This window comes from Heteronotia binoei, chromosome 1, assembly GCF_032191835.1.
Source record: "Heteronotia binoei isolate CCM8104 ecotype False Entrance Well chromosome 1, APGP_CSIRO_Hbin_v1, whole genome shotgun sequence".
NCBI classification, from domain to species: Eukaryota; Metazoa; Chordata; class Lepidosauria; order Squamata; family Gekkonidae; genus Heteronotia; species Heteronotia binoei.
Window position 1 is genome coordinate 47900154 of NC_083223.1, and position 16399 is coordinate 47916552.

At 50.4% G+C, this 16399-nt stretch overlaps 1 protein-coding gene across 1 annotated transcript in view; it reads right to left on the minus strand.

Moving 5' to 3' along the window:
• The window catches only part of ASAP2 (ArfGAP with SH3 domain, ankyrin repeat and PH domain 2), a 128696-nt gene that overhangs the window by 24870 nt on the left and 87427 nt on the right, over positions 1-16399 (minus strand). Inside the window, exons 12-14 of the mRNA XM_060234071.1 lie at positions 7476-7563; positions 2674-2722; positions 1661-1827 (exon numbers count right to left, since the gene is read on the minus strand). Of these exons, the coding sequence (XP_060090054.1) occupies positions 1661-1827; positions 2674-2722; positions 7476-7563 (304 nt within the window). The remainder of the gene's footprint in view (positions 1-1660; positions 1828-2673; positions 2723-7475; positions 7564-16399) is intronic.

The window sequence follows — 16399 nt, forward strand, 5'->3', positions numbered from 1 at the left end:
TCACCTTGAGGAAAACTTAACATGTGTGAATACAAGCAGGAAATAAGGCACTACCTTATTTAAACCTTATTCTTCCAGTCAATTTGAAAAATCCTAACTTTAATTATTATAGTTGTTTATATAATATTATAAAATTGACCTACTGTGAAATTCATGGGCTCCTTATTATTACTATGCCAAAACTGAGGCAACTAGTCCCTCAAAACAATGCAATAATCTGCCTTGCAAATGTATCTTGCATTACTGCTATTTTGGAAGATGTTCTCCTTCCACTGGGGCTGCCATACATTAGCCCAGGCTTCCCCCAACCTTTTTGAGCCTGTGGGCAAATTTAGAAATTTAGAATTTTGACACAGGATGGTGGGTACAGATACAAAATGGCTGCCATTGGAGGTAGAGCCACCATAACACAAAATGTCAGGGAGTGGGGTCATGCATAACTCTAATAGTAACTCTTCAACACTTTAGGCTGAAGCTCTGTTTGACAGGATGCCTTTTAAAATCAACATATTCTAAACTGTTTTCTTGCCTACACACAGCTTATCTTCAGTTACACAGTGAAAATCCATGTACTGTGGTGGCAGCTGATGCAGAAGCAACTTTTCTAGGCAATCAGCTCTCCGGTGGCCTTTTGGGTAAAAGCCTTGCCTGGCTTCACCCACTTTCTACAAACATTTGGTGGATTCCAAGAAAGACGACGATGATGATGATTTTGGATTTATATCCCGCCCTATACTCTGAATATCAGAGTCTCAGAGCGGTCACAATCTCCTCTACCTCCCTCTACCTCTACCACAACAAAAACCCTATGAGGTAGGTGGGGCTGAGAGTGCTTTCACAGCGGCTGCCCTTTCAAGGACAGCTTCTATGAAAGCTATGGCTGACCCAAGGCCATCTCAGCAGGTGTTTGCAGGTGCCACAGCATCCATAGGCACCACATTGGGGAACTCTTGAATTAGCCGCATTCTTGTGGATAGCAGAAACTGCCCCTTAGTAAGAGGACCAAAGGGCAAACTAGAACTGCTGGCTCTGCCCCTGTTGGCCACTGAACCATTCTAGGACCAGAACCAGCTACTTCCAGCTGAAAACCAAGCCTGTTGGCTATGCTCTTGGCTTCTGCTTTCCTTTTACCCTACTGGCTGGAGGGAAGATACATGCTACCAGTCTTGGCTTTAAACAACTGGGATCATGTGATAATGAGTGTGGGAGGGTGTAGTGAAAGAACACAGGTGAGCAAACGACTGCCAACCTCACTATTAGCAGGGCTCCATTACAGAACCACAAAACTGAAAAAGAAATAAGGTGAAATAACAATACTTGTCTAAATATATTAGAGTGCTAGATTGATCTAACTGTACAGAAGTACAGTTTCTTTGGTTTGGCAGATGTGCTTCTGATTGTTATGTCTGAATAGTGTGCCCAGTTTTATATATGATTAGTGTACACGTTATATGTTTGTGATTTATTGATAATAAAGAGCTGTGAAGGTGCAACAGACTCATGGCGACTTCTCATGGGTTTTTCAGGGCAAGAGATGAGCAGAGGTGGTTTGCTACTGTCTTCTTCTGCATAGCAACATTAACTGCTGCCTTTTTTGGTGGGAAGGGGGGGAAAGTATTGTAACAGTCAAAGAGATACTCCACCAGCCCTGTAGGGTCACCTTGTGCTCCGCAGTCACAGCACACGTCATTTCCAGGCATCCTCTGCACATCAGAGATTATTTCTTTTGTCAGTTCTTGGACAATGTTATTTTCTCCTGTGTTGTCATCGCCTTTGAATGCGTTATTTAAAGCTTCTTCTTTACTGTTCTGCAGCACAGATATCCAGCTACAAAAAGCAAAACATTCACATGTCTCTGTTTCAACTGTACTAGTCATCTGGCTCCTTTGCTTTTTTCAGGGTTTTTATCATCATCTTTTGACAGAGGTTTGTATTTGAAAATCTGTTTATAAAACTGATCATTTATGTGTGTGTGTCTAGGTGTTTCTGGGAGGAGGACCTGCAAACAAAATAATTTTGGCAGTAGTGTAGTGTAGGGAGGTTCAGGAATAGACGTTCTGTGATTCAGTAGTTAGATTTAAGTCCAGAGCTGTTAAATCAGACACAAGTCATAATTTATTTATGCAACTTTTAACCCGCCCTCCCCCCACATGCCATAAAGAATGGCCATGGAATGTATGATGGACAGCTTCAGCCTAATTTTTTGGTATATATTTTAACTACAGTCAAGTAAAAACAAGTGTCTCCCAAGGGTTGGCTCCAAAGTCTCCCTTCTCCCATGAACAGCTCCTTCCTTCTGTTGGAGAGAGACTCTTTACCAAGTGGAAGGAAGTCACTGGATCCATCCCCACACGTTTGAGATTCAAAGGTGAAATTTCTTTCTCTCTCACTCTCAAGTGTAAAGCTGTAATCCAGATTTATATTGACTGAAGCTGAAAATCTCCCAGTTGTTGAAACTATAGGAGTAGGGTATTCGCCAACTAAGCATTACAATTCCAAGGTTTCCTTTTTTAAACACTACTATTTGTAAATGAACTATTGAAAGGTGAATTGTCCCCAGAATCAAGGCATGTGTTCAAGTAAGAAATAGCTATTTTATCTACAGAACACATGATCATCACAAGCAAAATGAAATAGCAATTATTACTCAAGAAAAATAGAAATGCAACTTACATTTGACAATCCTGTTCATCCTCTGTTTGGAAATGATATGTTCTGTCATCTATAGAACAATAAATATTTCTAAAGTTGACCCAAAATAAAGTCGTAGATAATATATTTCATCAGACCATTTATGACAATTTCAGTGGTAAATTCTGCCTAATATCACTTCTGGAAATGTAACTAGACAATAAATTATATAGAATTACAATCACTTATGTATGAAGATGCAGGCTACTTCAGTAAGGAGAAGACAGACAAAGATTCACTGTGCCTTCCTTAAAATCTTCTGCTGGATTCAACCATCTATCTTTTAACGGATGTTTGCTTCTTTAGATCTCAGGAGCCCCACCAGCCTGTCTTGTTCCTTTGCTTTTTTCTATGGTGTTGCCAGGGCCGGCTTGCCCACTAGGCAAACTAGGCGGTTGCCTAGGGCACCGGGAAGGGGGGGCACCGAATTGGGCTTCCCCCCCTCCGGGTGCTCCCCTTCCTGCCGCTGCCAGCCCCTGCCCTTCCCTTCTGCCACTCTTCCCCACCCCAGCTCGCTGTGATGATGCTGGGCCCTACCAGCGAGGCAGCCATGTGTTTTTTGAAGGCAGCACGGGAGAAGACTTCTCCTTCCTTCTTTCTGGAATCGGAAGTGAGGGGGAGAGAAGCCTCCTGCAGTGCTGCCTTCAAAAAACTCTCAGCTGTCTTGCCAGTAAGGCCCAGCGTTTTTGTGGCGAGCTGGGGTGGGGAAAAGTGGCAGAAGGGAAGGCCGGGGACTGGCGGCGACATTGGCGGTGGGGGGGGGGGAGGCAGGGTCCAGCATCATTGTGGCGAGGAGGAGAGCGATGGCTGCTGCTGCTGGGGGGGCGCACGAGTGAGACGGAGCGCAGCGGGGGGGGCGCGCTGGGCAGGGAGCCTGCCTGGGGCGTCATGCGCCCCAGGGCCGACACTGGCTGTCGCTTGTAACTTTCCTTCATGTTTGAAGACTTCTAATTTATGTAGGGAAAGTATGATTTCTCAAGAAGGTCTTCTCAGAAGCCTATATCAAAAAATTCCAAGCCTGTTCTTCCATTAAAGATGATTTCTAAGCAGCTAAATAGCCCTTTGAAATTGACACATGGGACTATCCTAAAATAACCATTCAGAGGTTTGTACTTCAAAGGACACCACTTGAGTCTTACTAAGAAATAAGTGGCTTAAACTCTTCTGATGGATCACCAAACTAATCTGTTTCCTATTGAGGGAGGCATTCAGGTACAGTTCCATTTGGGCAGGAATCCAGGGTGGGAGGGGCCCTGAGTTGTCATACTGGCTCAAGCAATGAGGTAGCTACATAGTTTCTTCTTTCCCTCAGCCTTAGGTGCATGCAATGGGAAGTTGGCTTTTCATTACAGTTAGTATGCACTGAAGTTTGATTTGTAACATTAACTCTATGGCAGTTTGCCTGCTTACCATACCTTTCTAGTAACATTTAAAATGATCATGTCGGTCAAATAACTTCCTTTCAAGAGCTGTCTCCGCAGGGAAAAAGGCCTGTTCACTTGTGTTTGCATCAAAGCTATATTTGCAGATGACAAACACTTCAAATGTTTACCTTTATAAGCAAACAGCAGGGTTTGCTTTACACGATCCCACTGCATGAGTAGAATGCATTTACAATTACCCAGGGAGGTCTCCCCACCCCCAGGATTTGTCCCCTTTCAGTGGTTTCTGGCTCTGCCCCCAACCAATACTCCCTCTAAGCTGTGGAGTCTTGTGAGCAAAAATTCTACTTTGTGAGCTACTTACCAGCAATGAAGTTGTGAGCTACTGCATAAATTACTTTGCTCCAGAGCCATTTTTCCTGAACCAAGACAAAAATGTATGAGCCAGAGGCTAAAAAATTGTGAGCTAGCTCACACTAACTCAGCTTAGAGGGAACATTGGCCCCAACTGCTCCAGAGGATTAGAAAAATGTCTAGAATGAGCTTTTGGAGTAACACGGGGAGGGGAAAATCAATTACTCTCCCCTCCTTAAGCATGGAAGTGCTTTCCACTTTGGATCCAAGCCCTTGTTACAAAGTTATATAATTCTGTTACAGCAATAAACTCCAAAAGAATAAGAATTTTAAATTCATAAAATATGCCAAGAAACCATGCTTTAAGAGACAGGAGTTATAAAAAGTTGTTCAGAACAAAAGAATGAAAGAAGACCAACTAAAACTGCCTTAAAAGATAATGGAGGGCCCTGTAGTCCTCCACAAGCAAGAGGGATGAAGAATATTATAGGAATGATTCTTATGCTCAGTTGAGTTCAGAAAAGGTCTTTTAAAAAGGCAGCCATTTTGATTCCAGAATGGGAAATCAACAGGAATAGTGGACCTGCATGGATAGTAACTCTGTGGCAAGCAGCAAGGACCATACCATGCTATCTGCTAGTGAGGTACATTTCGGCAATTAACAGAGAAGGGGCTGATGACAGGGGAGGATGGAGAATGGATAAAAAATGTTTTGGCTTATTCAAGGAATGGACTATGTTGACAGATGTTTGTACCCAGAAGAGAACTGAAGAAAGAGCATCTGTGTCCAAGATATTATGAAACATAGAGGTAGAAGGTAGATATATTCAAGGCAGACAGGGAGAGAGAATGACCCTAATTCTCAGAGTAAAAATCTTGATTTTTTTTAGTTGAAAAAAGTTTTAGCTGTGACAGAAATTACATTCTGATCAAGTTGTTCTAGATGTGTACTCAAGTGAAACTGCGTACATTGAAAAGATTTCTGTCTTTATAAGAAAGGACAAAAACCAGCACTCTGAAAAAGGCAAACTATTTCATTGAAGAAAAGCAATATTTAAAGGTATGAGATAGGAAAGGAAGTTATGGACAACTGACTAGCATATCGTTGTTGTTCTTCTGTTTTTTGATGTTGACTTTTTTATTTTTGTTATCTACCTTGGTTCCAACCATGACAGACAAAGGCAAGCTTATACATCTTTTAAACAAATGTTTAAAAACAGACCGATGTAGGGGTAATATTAAACTATGGTTAAAGAAAGAAATGAGAATTTCTCTACAGGAAGGGGAATGAAGGAATGCGAACCCTCTGTATGTTTCTGATCTCCATCAGGAATGCTACATCTATGCTAAGCCAGCAACATGCAATCACAAAGCCACACACTGAGCAGGAAATGTGTAGCCTACAATGAAGGCTTGGAAACTGACAATAAAGATGGCCCCCATGAAACACTTAGGAGAATCAAATAAACTTTTATTTTAAACATGTATACATTGCCAAACATTCAAACCAATGTTATCCTAAAGTAAAAGACTACAGGGTAAAAGGAACCACCATACAAAGGCAGCAGATCTCTGAATAGCAGTGCTAGGAGGCAGCACTGAGAGCAACTTGTTGAGCCCGCGTGGAACATACAGGCTGGGCTCGATGGACCACTGGACTGATCCACAAGGGTTTATGTTTTTAAGACTGTTTGTTATAGACTTCTTGTTCCTTATTGAGACAGGGACAGGCTGGTAAAGCCAGAAAGTGCACCCCATGAGGAAAGCACTGAGGAGCTGCTGGAAGTGAAAGAGTGGACTCTCTGAGAAACCTGCTCTGGAAACATAAGGCAAGCCCCACGTGGAGATGATGTGAACTAATAGCCCAGAGATGGGTACAGCAAGAGGGTAGCTGATGGAGTAGTGAGGGGATCTTGAAGCAGGATGAGGCAGGATGGGTGCTGATCATCACTTCCTCATTCAGTATATATGAGGGTCTGAAAAAAAGGCTGAAAGAACTGGCTTAAGAGTCCAGTGTGTGCTTGGGGGAACATGACCAATGGACTCCAGAGCCTTATCCAGCTTGCTAGAGGCCTCAGTGCTAGAGGTTCCCCAGGAGAAGCCCCACTCTGTCACACTTACGGAAATAGTACTGGTACCATTTATTATCACTATTTTTGTTTTAAAAGTAAACTCCTTAAGCAATTTAAACAAGCAAATCATAAAATCCAATGAAAAGATAAAAAGGGAATTTGCGTTGAACACAATATGACTAATGCCTTTGCTCAGCCTTTGCCCCCTGTTGTAGTGGTTATTCAGATAGCTAAAATTAGTAGGTTATTTCAAATCGATATATAAAAGCCAGCATATTCAATCTATCCCAAGACTTCCTGGCCTGCCCACCCAACATTTCTTGCCACCCATTCCTTTCCTTTCTGTCCCTTGGCTACATGGGAAGCTTCCCCATCAATCATAATGACCTTTCATTTCCCTCACAGAACCTCTACTTTGTGGCTGTTTATTTTCACTCAGTGGTTGAATGCCTATGAGCATGCCAGGATCTTGTAGTAGTTCAGGCAGTGGTCAATGGAGAGCGCCTGACAAGAGATGGGTTTTAACCTATCATTCTTATGAAATGTGATATTTCCAGTTCTAAATGGGGAAAAGCCTAACCTCAAAGAACTTCACAATAGCAATTTAAAATTATATATAATAACATAACTTGATTCATAATCTCTTAGTCCTAAACACATGACAATAATCATTTTGAGAAGATCTGATTCTGTGCTGAGATACCCAATTGGTTAGTCGCCTCCAAGGGCAGATCCAACAACAAAAACTGAGACGAAAAAACAAATAGCTTTTGCTGACAAACACATGACCCATGTAAAAAGGCAAAAGATGTTTAAACAAAGCAAGCTAACAGTAAACAGTAATGTATTCCAATTTATAGTAGCCTAAATTTTGGAATCTCAGTATTAAGGGTTTTGTTTTTGTTTTTTGAAGCAATATGGAGGTCTATAAAACTGCCTGAGAGAAAATACCTAAGGAACTGAACAACAAACCTACGTGATATGAGGTCAAAACATTTTTTCTCTTCTGGGTTTGTTTTCACTTGGCAAGTTAACAGATTGAGCTTTGCAGGAGGCCGGTTTGCCTAATTAAAGGGAAAAAACAAAACAAAAAGGAATATCCCTTAGTAAGAATGCATAAAGAATAAATACGTTTTCTGTTACAAGTTGCTCTTGGAAGGCACAACCCTCCTGCAACTAAGTTACAATACATCCAAGGTGTACCCACAGAAATTCACAATGTAGGTGGGTGCTCTACTCAGGTATGTTGGTTTTTTAAGATAAATGGATTGGGTTAAGTTGCCACTTCTGGTGTCACAACTTGAATACATGTACTGTCTGAGAGAGAGAAAAGATGTGAGACTCCAGAAACATTTTGGTAGTTCACATATCATTGATGAATATGCCATAATTCTAAAATTCCATATGGATGTCCCTCTAAAAGCACAAATACAACTCAGGAGCACTTCTGAGGCATTAATGGAATTCTGAGAAAACTGAGGAGGCCCTTTTACCATGGCCACATTTTACCGATAGCATATAGATGATGTGGCCAACATCTGCTTTGATTGTAAGGTGTGCTAGACAAAATCAAAGTCGTTTGTATTCTTATAGTGTGTTCAGCAGGGCATGGAGGAGTCATGTCGCTGTTGCAACATTAGACCCCAACATTACAGGTTATGTTTGGCTCTCCTTTTTCTTATAGCCAGAGCTGCAAGGCTCGACATAATTAAATGGTTATAGTCACTGACAAAACTAACATTTAAAAGGTACGTATAAAATGTTGCCATAGAAACACAAGACAGAGTAATTCCGAAAAGGTCCCTTGACAGGAAAAAAAATCATATAGCCCACTGCTGTTTTACACACATAAACAGTGTTAGTAGCACATTCTGACAGTAAAAACCTAGCTCAAATACAATAAGCGGAAGCAAGCTGAAAGCCACAATCATGGTTTTATCTTCCTGCTAACCCCCCCGCCCCCCAAACAACCAAATATAAAGTTTATGAACCGGAATAAGGAACAAGACAATGGTCTCTTATTTGGGCAGAGTTTCCATGGATGTTAATTAAAAGCCTGACCCAGAGGAGTCTGTTGCATCAGTTAGTCAAGTACTCAGAACAACTGCTACATCTCTGCAAAATCCATTACACTACAGAGACCTTATGTTGGTGTTACGAAGAAGCCAGTGCCTATAGGAAAAGCATTCTTCGAAAAGAGCATTTCTTCCCTTTTTTTCTGGAAGGTTCCTGTTTGATATCTCAGTGTACAAGTCAACATCATTTTTCTTGGAAACAATAATTTTTTTCAGAGGACAGCAGCTGCCTTAACACTTGAAAAGAGAGAAGTACAGCTAGGATGTGCTGAGGTAAGCAGAATGGTCAAAGCTCGCATTTACACACTAAGAGTGACCACCGTGTGCTACTAACAGGGACATGATCCATTGACAGCAACGAACGCTGTTACCTGCCTCCAGTCATGTCCAACAGGCATGGGTGTGTTGATGGGCAGCTGAACAATGTAAACACCACATTTAGGCCATGAGGATACCCAACGAGGGCTGAAGACACTAGAAATAACACTAGCACCAAATTGTTTTTAAAATGTTTTAATTGTTCATTGTCTAATTTGTTTCAGGTTTTAACTGTTAAAGTTCAGAATTGTAAATGTTTTATTGTTGTGAGCCGCCCTGAGTTTGCTTCAGCAGGGAGGGCGGGATATAAATAAATAAATAAGCGAGCCCTAGGAGAGAAACTAGCAGCAGAGATGACAAGCTCTGGCAGCCCATCCTGCCCATTTCATTCAACTTTCCAAATCACCAGCCCATGCTGCTTTGTGTTAAGAGGAGACAGCACCTAGAGCAGGACTCAGTCTTCTGAATCCGGGCCATGGCTAGCAAATCATCGCATAATGCATGGGGTTGAGGTTGCACCGGCTTGCATGGTCAACGATAAGGCAGCACAACATAAACTCCATCCCTCCTATAGAATCTGCCCTTGCAAACTACTAGTCATTGTCTCCAGCTGGTTGCTTCACTTTTATGAATGATATGCTAAACTTCTAGACCGAAGCATGATAACTTGGAACTACACCTTATTAAAATCAACATGGAACACTTTAAACTAAATGCATTTGGTAAATGAGGCATTAGTCACCACTGTTTTAATGCACATGCAGCTCATCCATACTGTACACGCTGAATGTATTGCACAATATGACTGTTGTAACTTAAAGAGGTGCAGCTTTCCTTATGGTAACTAAGAAAACATTTACAAGGCACTTATTGTGGGAAAGAGAGTTCTGCATTTCTAATCAATAAGGTCCATAGGCCTTACTGGGCTTCATTCCATGATGATCCTCTCGCATCATAGACTGGTATAACTGCAGGGCAGTATACAACTAAGTCAAACATAGCAAGATCTGCTCCTGTGCACAAATAGCTTTCTATTGATGGGGACTGGTGTTTATTCCACCAACCTGCCTATTCTAGTGGCAGATTTTGAGATGCTAATCATGGGAATTTAACCAACAGACCTAGATTTGGAATGTCAGTAGTTACTATGCATATATGCAACTGTGTTCTGGCAAAACCCCTACCAACCAGACATCACTGCCACCAACAATAAGGTGAGTCTGTCTTCTAGACTTCCTCCCCACCCCTACCATTTCTTTGTTTCCCTTCTCTTGTTCAAAAGGGCAAGGGCAATAACGCTCACTCAGAGACTCAGGAATCACATGTGGCTTTTTGATAAACTGCCCATAGTTCTTAAGAACATAACAGAAGCCATGTTGGATCAGGTCAATGGCCCATCCAGTCCAACACTCTGTGACACACAGTGGTCCTATATATATATATATATATATATATATATATATATATATATATATACACACACACACACACACACACACACACACACTACACACACTGGCTAATAGCCACTGATGGACATCTGCTCCATATTTTTATCTAACCCCCTCTTGAAGCTGTCTATGCTTGTAGCCGCCACCACCTCCTGTGGCAGTGAATTCCACATATTAATCACCCTTTGGGTGAAGAAGTACTTATTTCTATCCGTTTTAACCTGACTGCTCAGCAATTTCATTGAATGCCCATGAGTTCTTGTATTGTGAGAAAGGGAGAAAAGTACTTCTTTCTCTACTTTCTCCATCCCATGCATAATCTTGTAAACCTTTATCATGTCACCCTGCAGTCGACATTTCTCCAAGCTAAAGAGCCCCAAGTGTTTTAACCTTTCTTCATAGAGAAAGTGTTCCAAACCTTTAATCATTCTAGTTGCCCTTTTCTGGACTTTTTCCAATGCTATAATATCCTTTTTGAGGTGCGGTGACCAGAATTGTACACAGTATTCCAAATAAGACCGCACCATTGATTTATACAGGGGGATTATGATACTGGCTGATTTGTTTTCCATTCCTGTCCCGCCCAGCCCGGGCAGGGACTGCGCGGAGGAGACCCCCCGGCGCCTGCCAGCCGCTCCAAGCCCCCGGCATCGCCCCAAGAGCCCCCCCCACCTCTCCAAGCCCCTGTGGAGGCCCCACCCCTCACCTCGACTGACGGGGCGAAAGCAGCCACCCGAGCGATGCCTCCCAGACGGCGAGCCCGGCTTCGAGTCCGTGAGGTCTGGCCGGGGCAAGACGCCGGAGAGCAAGAGGGAGAGCCATTCAGCTCGTCGCAGCACGAGACGCTCCCTTGCAGCACGCCGCTGAGGGCTGGGACGCCTGAGGCACGCCCAGTCAGCCCGGCCCCGACGCACCTCTCCTGGGCGTCTGGGGCTTTGAAGGGGGGAGGAGCCAGAGAGGGGCAGGTCCTGGGAGGGGGGAGGATGGGTCGGGAAGCATAAAAGGAGGGAGGGAGGAGGTCGCTGAGGAGAGCTGGCTGATGCGCAAAGAGGCTGCCTCGCGAGAGAGAGGGACAGGAGCCATAGCACAGCCAGGAGGGAACGGGGGCCTGCGGTGAAGTAACCCAGTGCCCACCCCCCTGTTTCTGAGACCTCCGGGGAACGCCCCAGAGTGCCCGGGTGGGGCAACGGCGACGCCGGGGGACCGGGAGGGGCACCAAAGACCTGACAACGTGGTGGAGGAGGCGGGCACTCTCCCGAGCCTAGGACGACCACGCCCCCATATTCCGGCCCCGCCCGGGTGGCACTCAAGCCGAGTGGCGACCCCAACCATTGAGCCGGAGTCCAGCGAGTCGTCGACGGACGAGTCAAGTGAGGACTCCGTGATACACGTGGGGCGGACCGCCGCCATGGACACTAACCCCGCCCCCGTGGATTTGGCCCAGTTTGGGCAGTGGCTCGCAGACCACCAGGCGCAGCTCCTACGGGAGGTCACCCAGCAGCAGACGGCGGCCCAAGCCACCCTCGTGCGGGATCTTCACCAGGCGCTCCTCGCCCGCCCGGAGCCGGCGGGGCCAACACCATTCGGCGCCGGGAGGAGCCCCTGGCCCCCTCTAACGAAGCTGGGGGCGGAGGACGATGTCGAGGCATACCTGGAAGCGTTTGAGCGAGTGGCTGAGGCCGCTCATTGGCCCAGAGAGCAGTGGGCCTTTATTTTGGGACCCTACCTGACCGGGGAGGCCCAAGCTGCCATGAAGGCCCTGGAGCGGGCTCAGGCGGCGGACTATACAGCGCTCAAGGCAGCCATCCTGGACCGCCTAGAGATCACGCCTGAGGCCCACCGCCAGAAGCTGCGTTCCTGGCTGCCTACGGGGGAGACGCGACCACGCTCAGCAATAGCGACCCTCAAGGATGCCGCCACCCGGTGGCTCAACCCCACCACCAGCGACGGGCGGCGCATCGTGGAGCTGGTGGTAGTGGAGCAGCTGCTGCAGGTGCTGCCGCCGCGTACCCGCCATTGGGTGGCCTGCTGGAAGCCAACCCGTCTCAGCGAGGTCCAGGAGCTGTGGGAGAACTTTCAGGCCGCCGACCACCGCGGCCTGCCCTTCCGCGCAGAGGGCGGCAAGCCAGGGAAGGGCTTGCCCCCACCCGGCGGACGGGCCGCCCCAGGAGCGACACCCGGGAGGGCGCCCGGGGCCGGAGACCGGGGGGGCCGGGCGCGGACGCCGCCGGCCCGTGCCACGCCGGGGTGGTGGAGGCCCGGAGCACGCCCGGCGCTACCCGGACTTGGTCTACGCCCCGGAGGCCGCGAGGGGGAGAAGGAGGGGCACCCGCCACCGGAGGCCCGCCGTCCAGCAGGAGACATAGGGCCCTGCTTCACCTGTGGCCAGTGGGGCCATCTCAAACGCGAGTGCCCCCTGATGGAGTGCGACGTGAGCTGGGAAGAGTCCTGGCAGACGGCTGAGGCGGGGGCTCGCCCCCCCCCCTGGACGATCCCGGTGTCCTTGGGAGGGCGGCAACTGCAGGCCATGGTCGACAACGGCAGCTCGCTGTCTATGATACGAGCCCACTTGGTGCCCGCCCCGCTGCCTGTCATCCGCACCGCCGCCATCCGGTGCGTCCATGGGCACATCGAAAGAAGCCCGGTGGTGTCCATCCCACTGAAATACTTAGGCCGCTACTGGAGCGTGCCGGTCGCCAAAGTAAGCAGCCTGCCCTACCCAATACTGCTCGGGCGGGACGCTCCGCGTTTTGGCGACGTAGTGGAAGCAGCCAACCCCGGCCGACCAGGCCAGCCTGCCGGGGCCGGTTATGATGACGCCGCCCCCGCTGGGGAGACAGAGGACAGCGACCCCGGGGAGGGCCCGTCCAACGCAGAACGTCCCGTGGCGGGTGGCCGAGAGGCGTGGCCGGCGGACCCGCAGTTCGTGGAGGCTCAGGCCGAAGACGAAGAATTGGAGGCGCTGCGGCGGCACGAAGCAGTCCGAGACGGGGTGGTTGTAGACGAGCGCCGGAGCCGGCGCCTCCCTCGAATCATCCGGGAAGAGGGTGTGTGGTTCAGAGAGGTAAAAGGGCGGCTGGGCCCCGGGAAGCAGCTGTTGGTCCCTCACAGGTACCGGCCCGAGGTCCTGAAGGGCGCCCACGACCACCAATGGGCGGGCCACCAGGGGGTGAAGAGTACTCTGACCCGGGTGCTAGCCAACTTCTTCTGGCCTTCCGTAGCCCGGGAGGTCCAGGCCTACTGTCGCTCCTGCGGTATCTGCCAACGCCTCGCGTCTAGGGCCGAGCCGCAAGCCCCCCTAGCCCCCTTGCCCATAGTGGGGGTCCCGTTCGAACGAGTGGCTATGGACTTTGTCGGGCCCCTACCCCGCACCCCGCGTGGGGCCCGCTACATCCTGGTCCTCATGGACTACGCCACCCGGTACCCGGAGGCTATCCCCCTGCCCACCATGAAGAGCGCGGGCGTGGCCAGGGCCTTGATGCACTATTTCGCACATGTGGGGTTGCCCTGGGAGATACTCACAGACCGAGGCACACCCTTCACGGCGAGCCTCATGCGGCAGGTGTGCCAGGCGCTGCACATCAAGCAGCTCTTCACCTCCGTCCACCACCCCCAGACTGACGGGCTGGTGGAGCGGATGAACCAGACCCTGAAGGCCATGCTGAGGAAGACAGCATATGACCACCCCACTGCCTGGGACCTCTATGTGGACCCGCTGGTCTTTGCCATCCGAGAGACGCCCCAGGCATCCCTGGGGTATTCCCCGTTCGAGCTGCTGTACGGGCGGCAACCCCGGGGCATCCTGGGCCTGCTCGGAGAGCAGTGGGTGCAAGGCAGAGCAGTGCCGGGAGAGGCCCCGGAGGAGTACGTCAGGCAGCTGCAGGGACGCCTAGACGACGTGCGGCGGGAGGCCCGGGAGAACCTCGCACAGGCCCAGGAGGTCCAGAAGAGGCGTTATGACAAGGGCGCTAGGGCCCGCGGGTTCCAGGCGGGAGACGATGTCCTGGTCCACAGGGGAGCGATGGGCCAGAGCCAGGGGGACCCGTGGCGGGGACCCTTCCAAATCACCCGAGTCCTGGGTCCCCTGACGTACGAGGTCCAGTGCGGGCCTCGTGCTCGCCAAAGGAAGACCCTCCATGTGAACAGCCTAAAGGCCTGGGTGCGGCGGGAGGCGCAGCCGGAGCAGGGGCTCGTGGCCGAAGATCCGGGCGAGCTCCCGGACGGAACCCTGCCCTGGACGACCGTGGGGGGCGCCGGGGGAGGCCCGGTGTTGGACGCTGCTCTCACCCCCAGCCAGCGACAGGAGCTGCAGAAGGTCCTGGCCGAGTGCCCGACGGTATTCTCCGACCAGCCGGGCCTGACCACCCTGGTCAAGCACCGGGTAGTAACCCCTGCAGGCCAGGTGGCACGCGCCCGGTGGAGGCCCGTCCCACAGAAGCGCTGGGACGTGATCGCCCGGGAGGTAAGGGAGATGCTGCGCCTCGACGTCATCGAACCATCACAGAGTGAGTGGCGCAGCCCGGTGGTCCTGGTGCCAAAGCCCGACGGCAGCGTGCGCTTCTGTGTGGACTATCGGGAAGTGAACAAACTGGCCAAATTCGATGCCTACCCGATGCCGCGGGCCGATATCCTAATCGACCAGCTGGGGGAGGCCCGGTACCTCTCCGCCCTGGACCTCACCAAGGGCTATTGGCAGGTGCCCATGCACCCGGCCGACAGAGAAAAGACCGCTTTCGCCACCCCACAAGGCTTGTTCCAATTCAAGCGCATGCCCTTTGGCTTGAATGGGGCTGCGGCCACATTCCAGCGGCTGGTGGACAAGGCCCTAGCCCAATGCGAGGGTTTCGCTCGGGCCTATATCGACGACATCGTGGTGTGCAGTCCCACCTGGGAGGCCCACCTGCTCCACCTCCGCCAGGTACTCCACGCCCTGCAGGCCGCCGGGCTCCACGCTAACCCGCGGAAAAGCCGCCTCGGCTTCCAGGAGCTAAAATATCTAGGGTTCCTGGTAGGGAAAGGCCAACTCCGACCCCTGCCCGAGAAGGTCGTCACCCTGGAGCAGCAGCCCCGCCCGCGCACCAAGAAGCAGCTACGGCGCTTCTTGGGATTCGCGGGCTATTACAGCAAATTTATCCCCAACTTTGCGGCAGTGGCCACCCCGTTGACGGACTGCCTGCGGAAGGCGTGCCCGAACGTCCTCCAGTGGGGGCCAGCCCAAGACGCAGCGTTTGAGGCACTGCGTACGAGCCTCTCCCGAGACCCCGTGCTGAGAAACCCGGACTTCTCCCAGCCCTTTGTGTTGCACACAGATGCTTCGGGGACCGGTATCGGGGCAGCCCTGCTCCAGGGGGGCCCTGGGGACGAACGCCCGGTCCTATTCATCAGCCGCAAGCTCCTGCCCGCCGAGCGGGCGTACTCCACCGTAGAAAAGGAGGCCCTGGCGGTCAAGTGGGCCGTCGGGGCATTGAAATTCTACCTCACCAACAACCCTTTCCGGTTGGTGGTGGACCACGCCCCCCTGCTGTGGATGTCGAGGATGAAGGACTCCAATGACCGAGTCCTTCGCTGGTATATGTCTCTTCTCCCCTTTTCTTTCACAGTGCACCATCAAGCCGGGGCCGACCACCGCGTGGCCGACTACCTCTCCCGGGTCTTCGAGGAGGAAGCGGAGAAGCAAGGGACACGGGGGGGGGGGGGTGTCCCGCCCAGCCCGGGCAGGGACTGCGCGGAGGAGACCCCCCGGCGCCTGCCAGCCGCTCCAAGCCCCCGGCATCGCCCCAAGAGCCCCCCCCACCTCTCCAAGCCCCTGTGGAGGCCCCACCCCTCACCTCGACTGACGGGGCGAAAGCAGCCACCCGAGCGATGCCTCCCAGACGGCGAGCCCGGCTTCGAGTCCGTGAGGTCTGGCCGGGGCAAGACGCCGGAGAGCAAGAGGGAGAGCCATTCAGCTCGTCGCAGCACGAGACGCTCCCTTGCAGCACGCCGCTGAGGGCTGGGACGCCTGAGGCACGCCCAGTCAGCCCGGCCCCGACGCACCTCTCCTGGGCGTCTGGGGC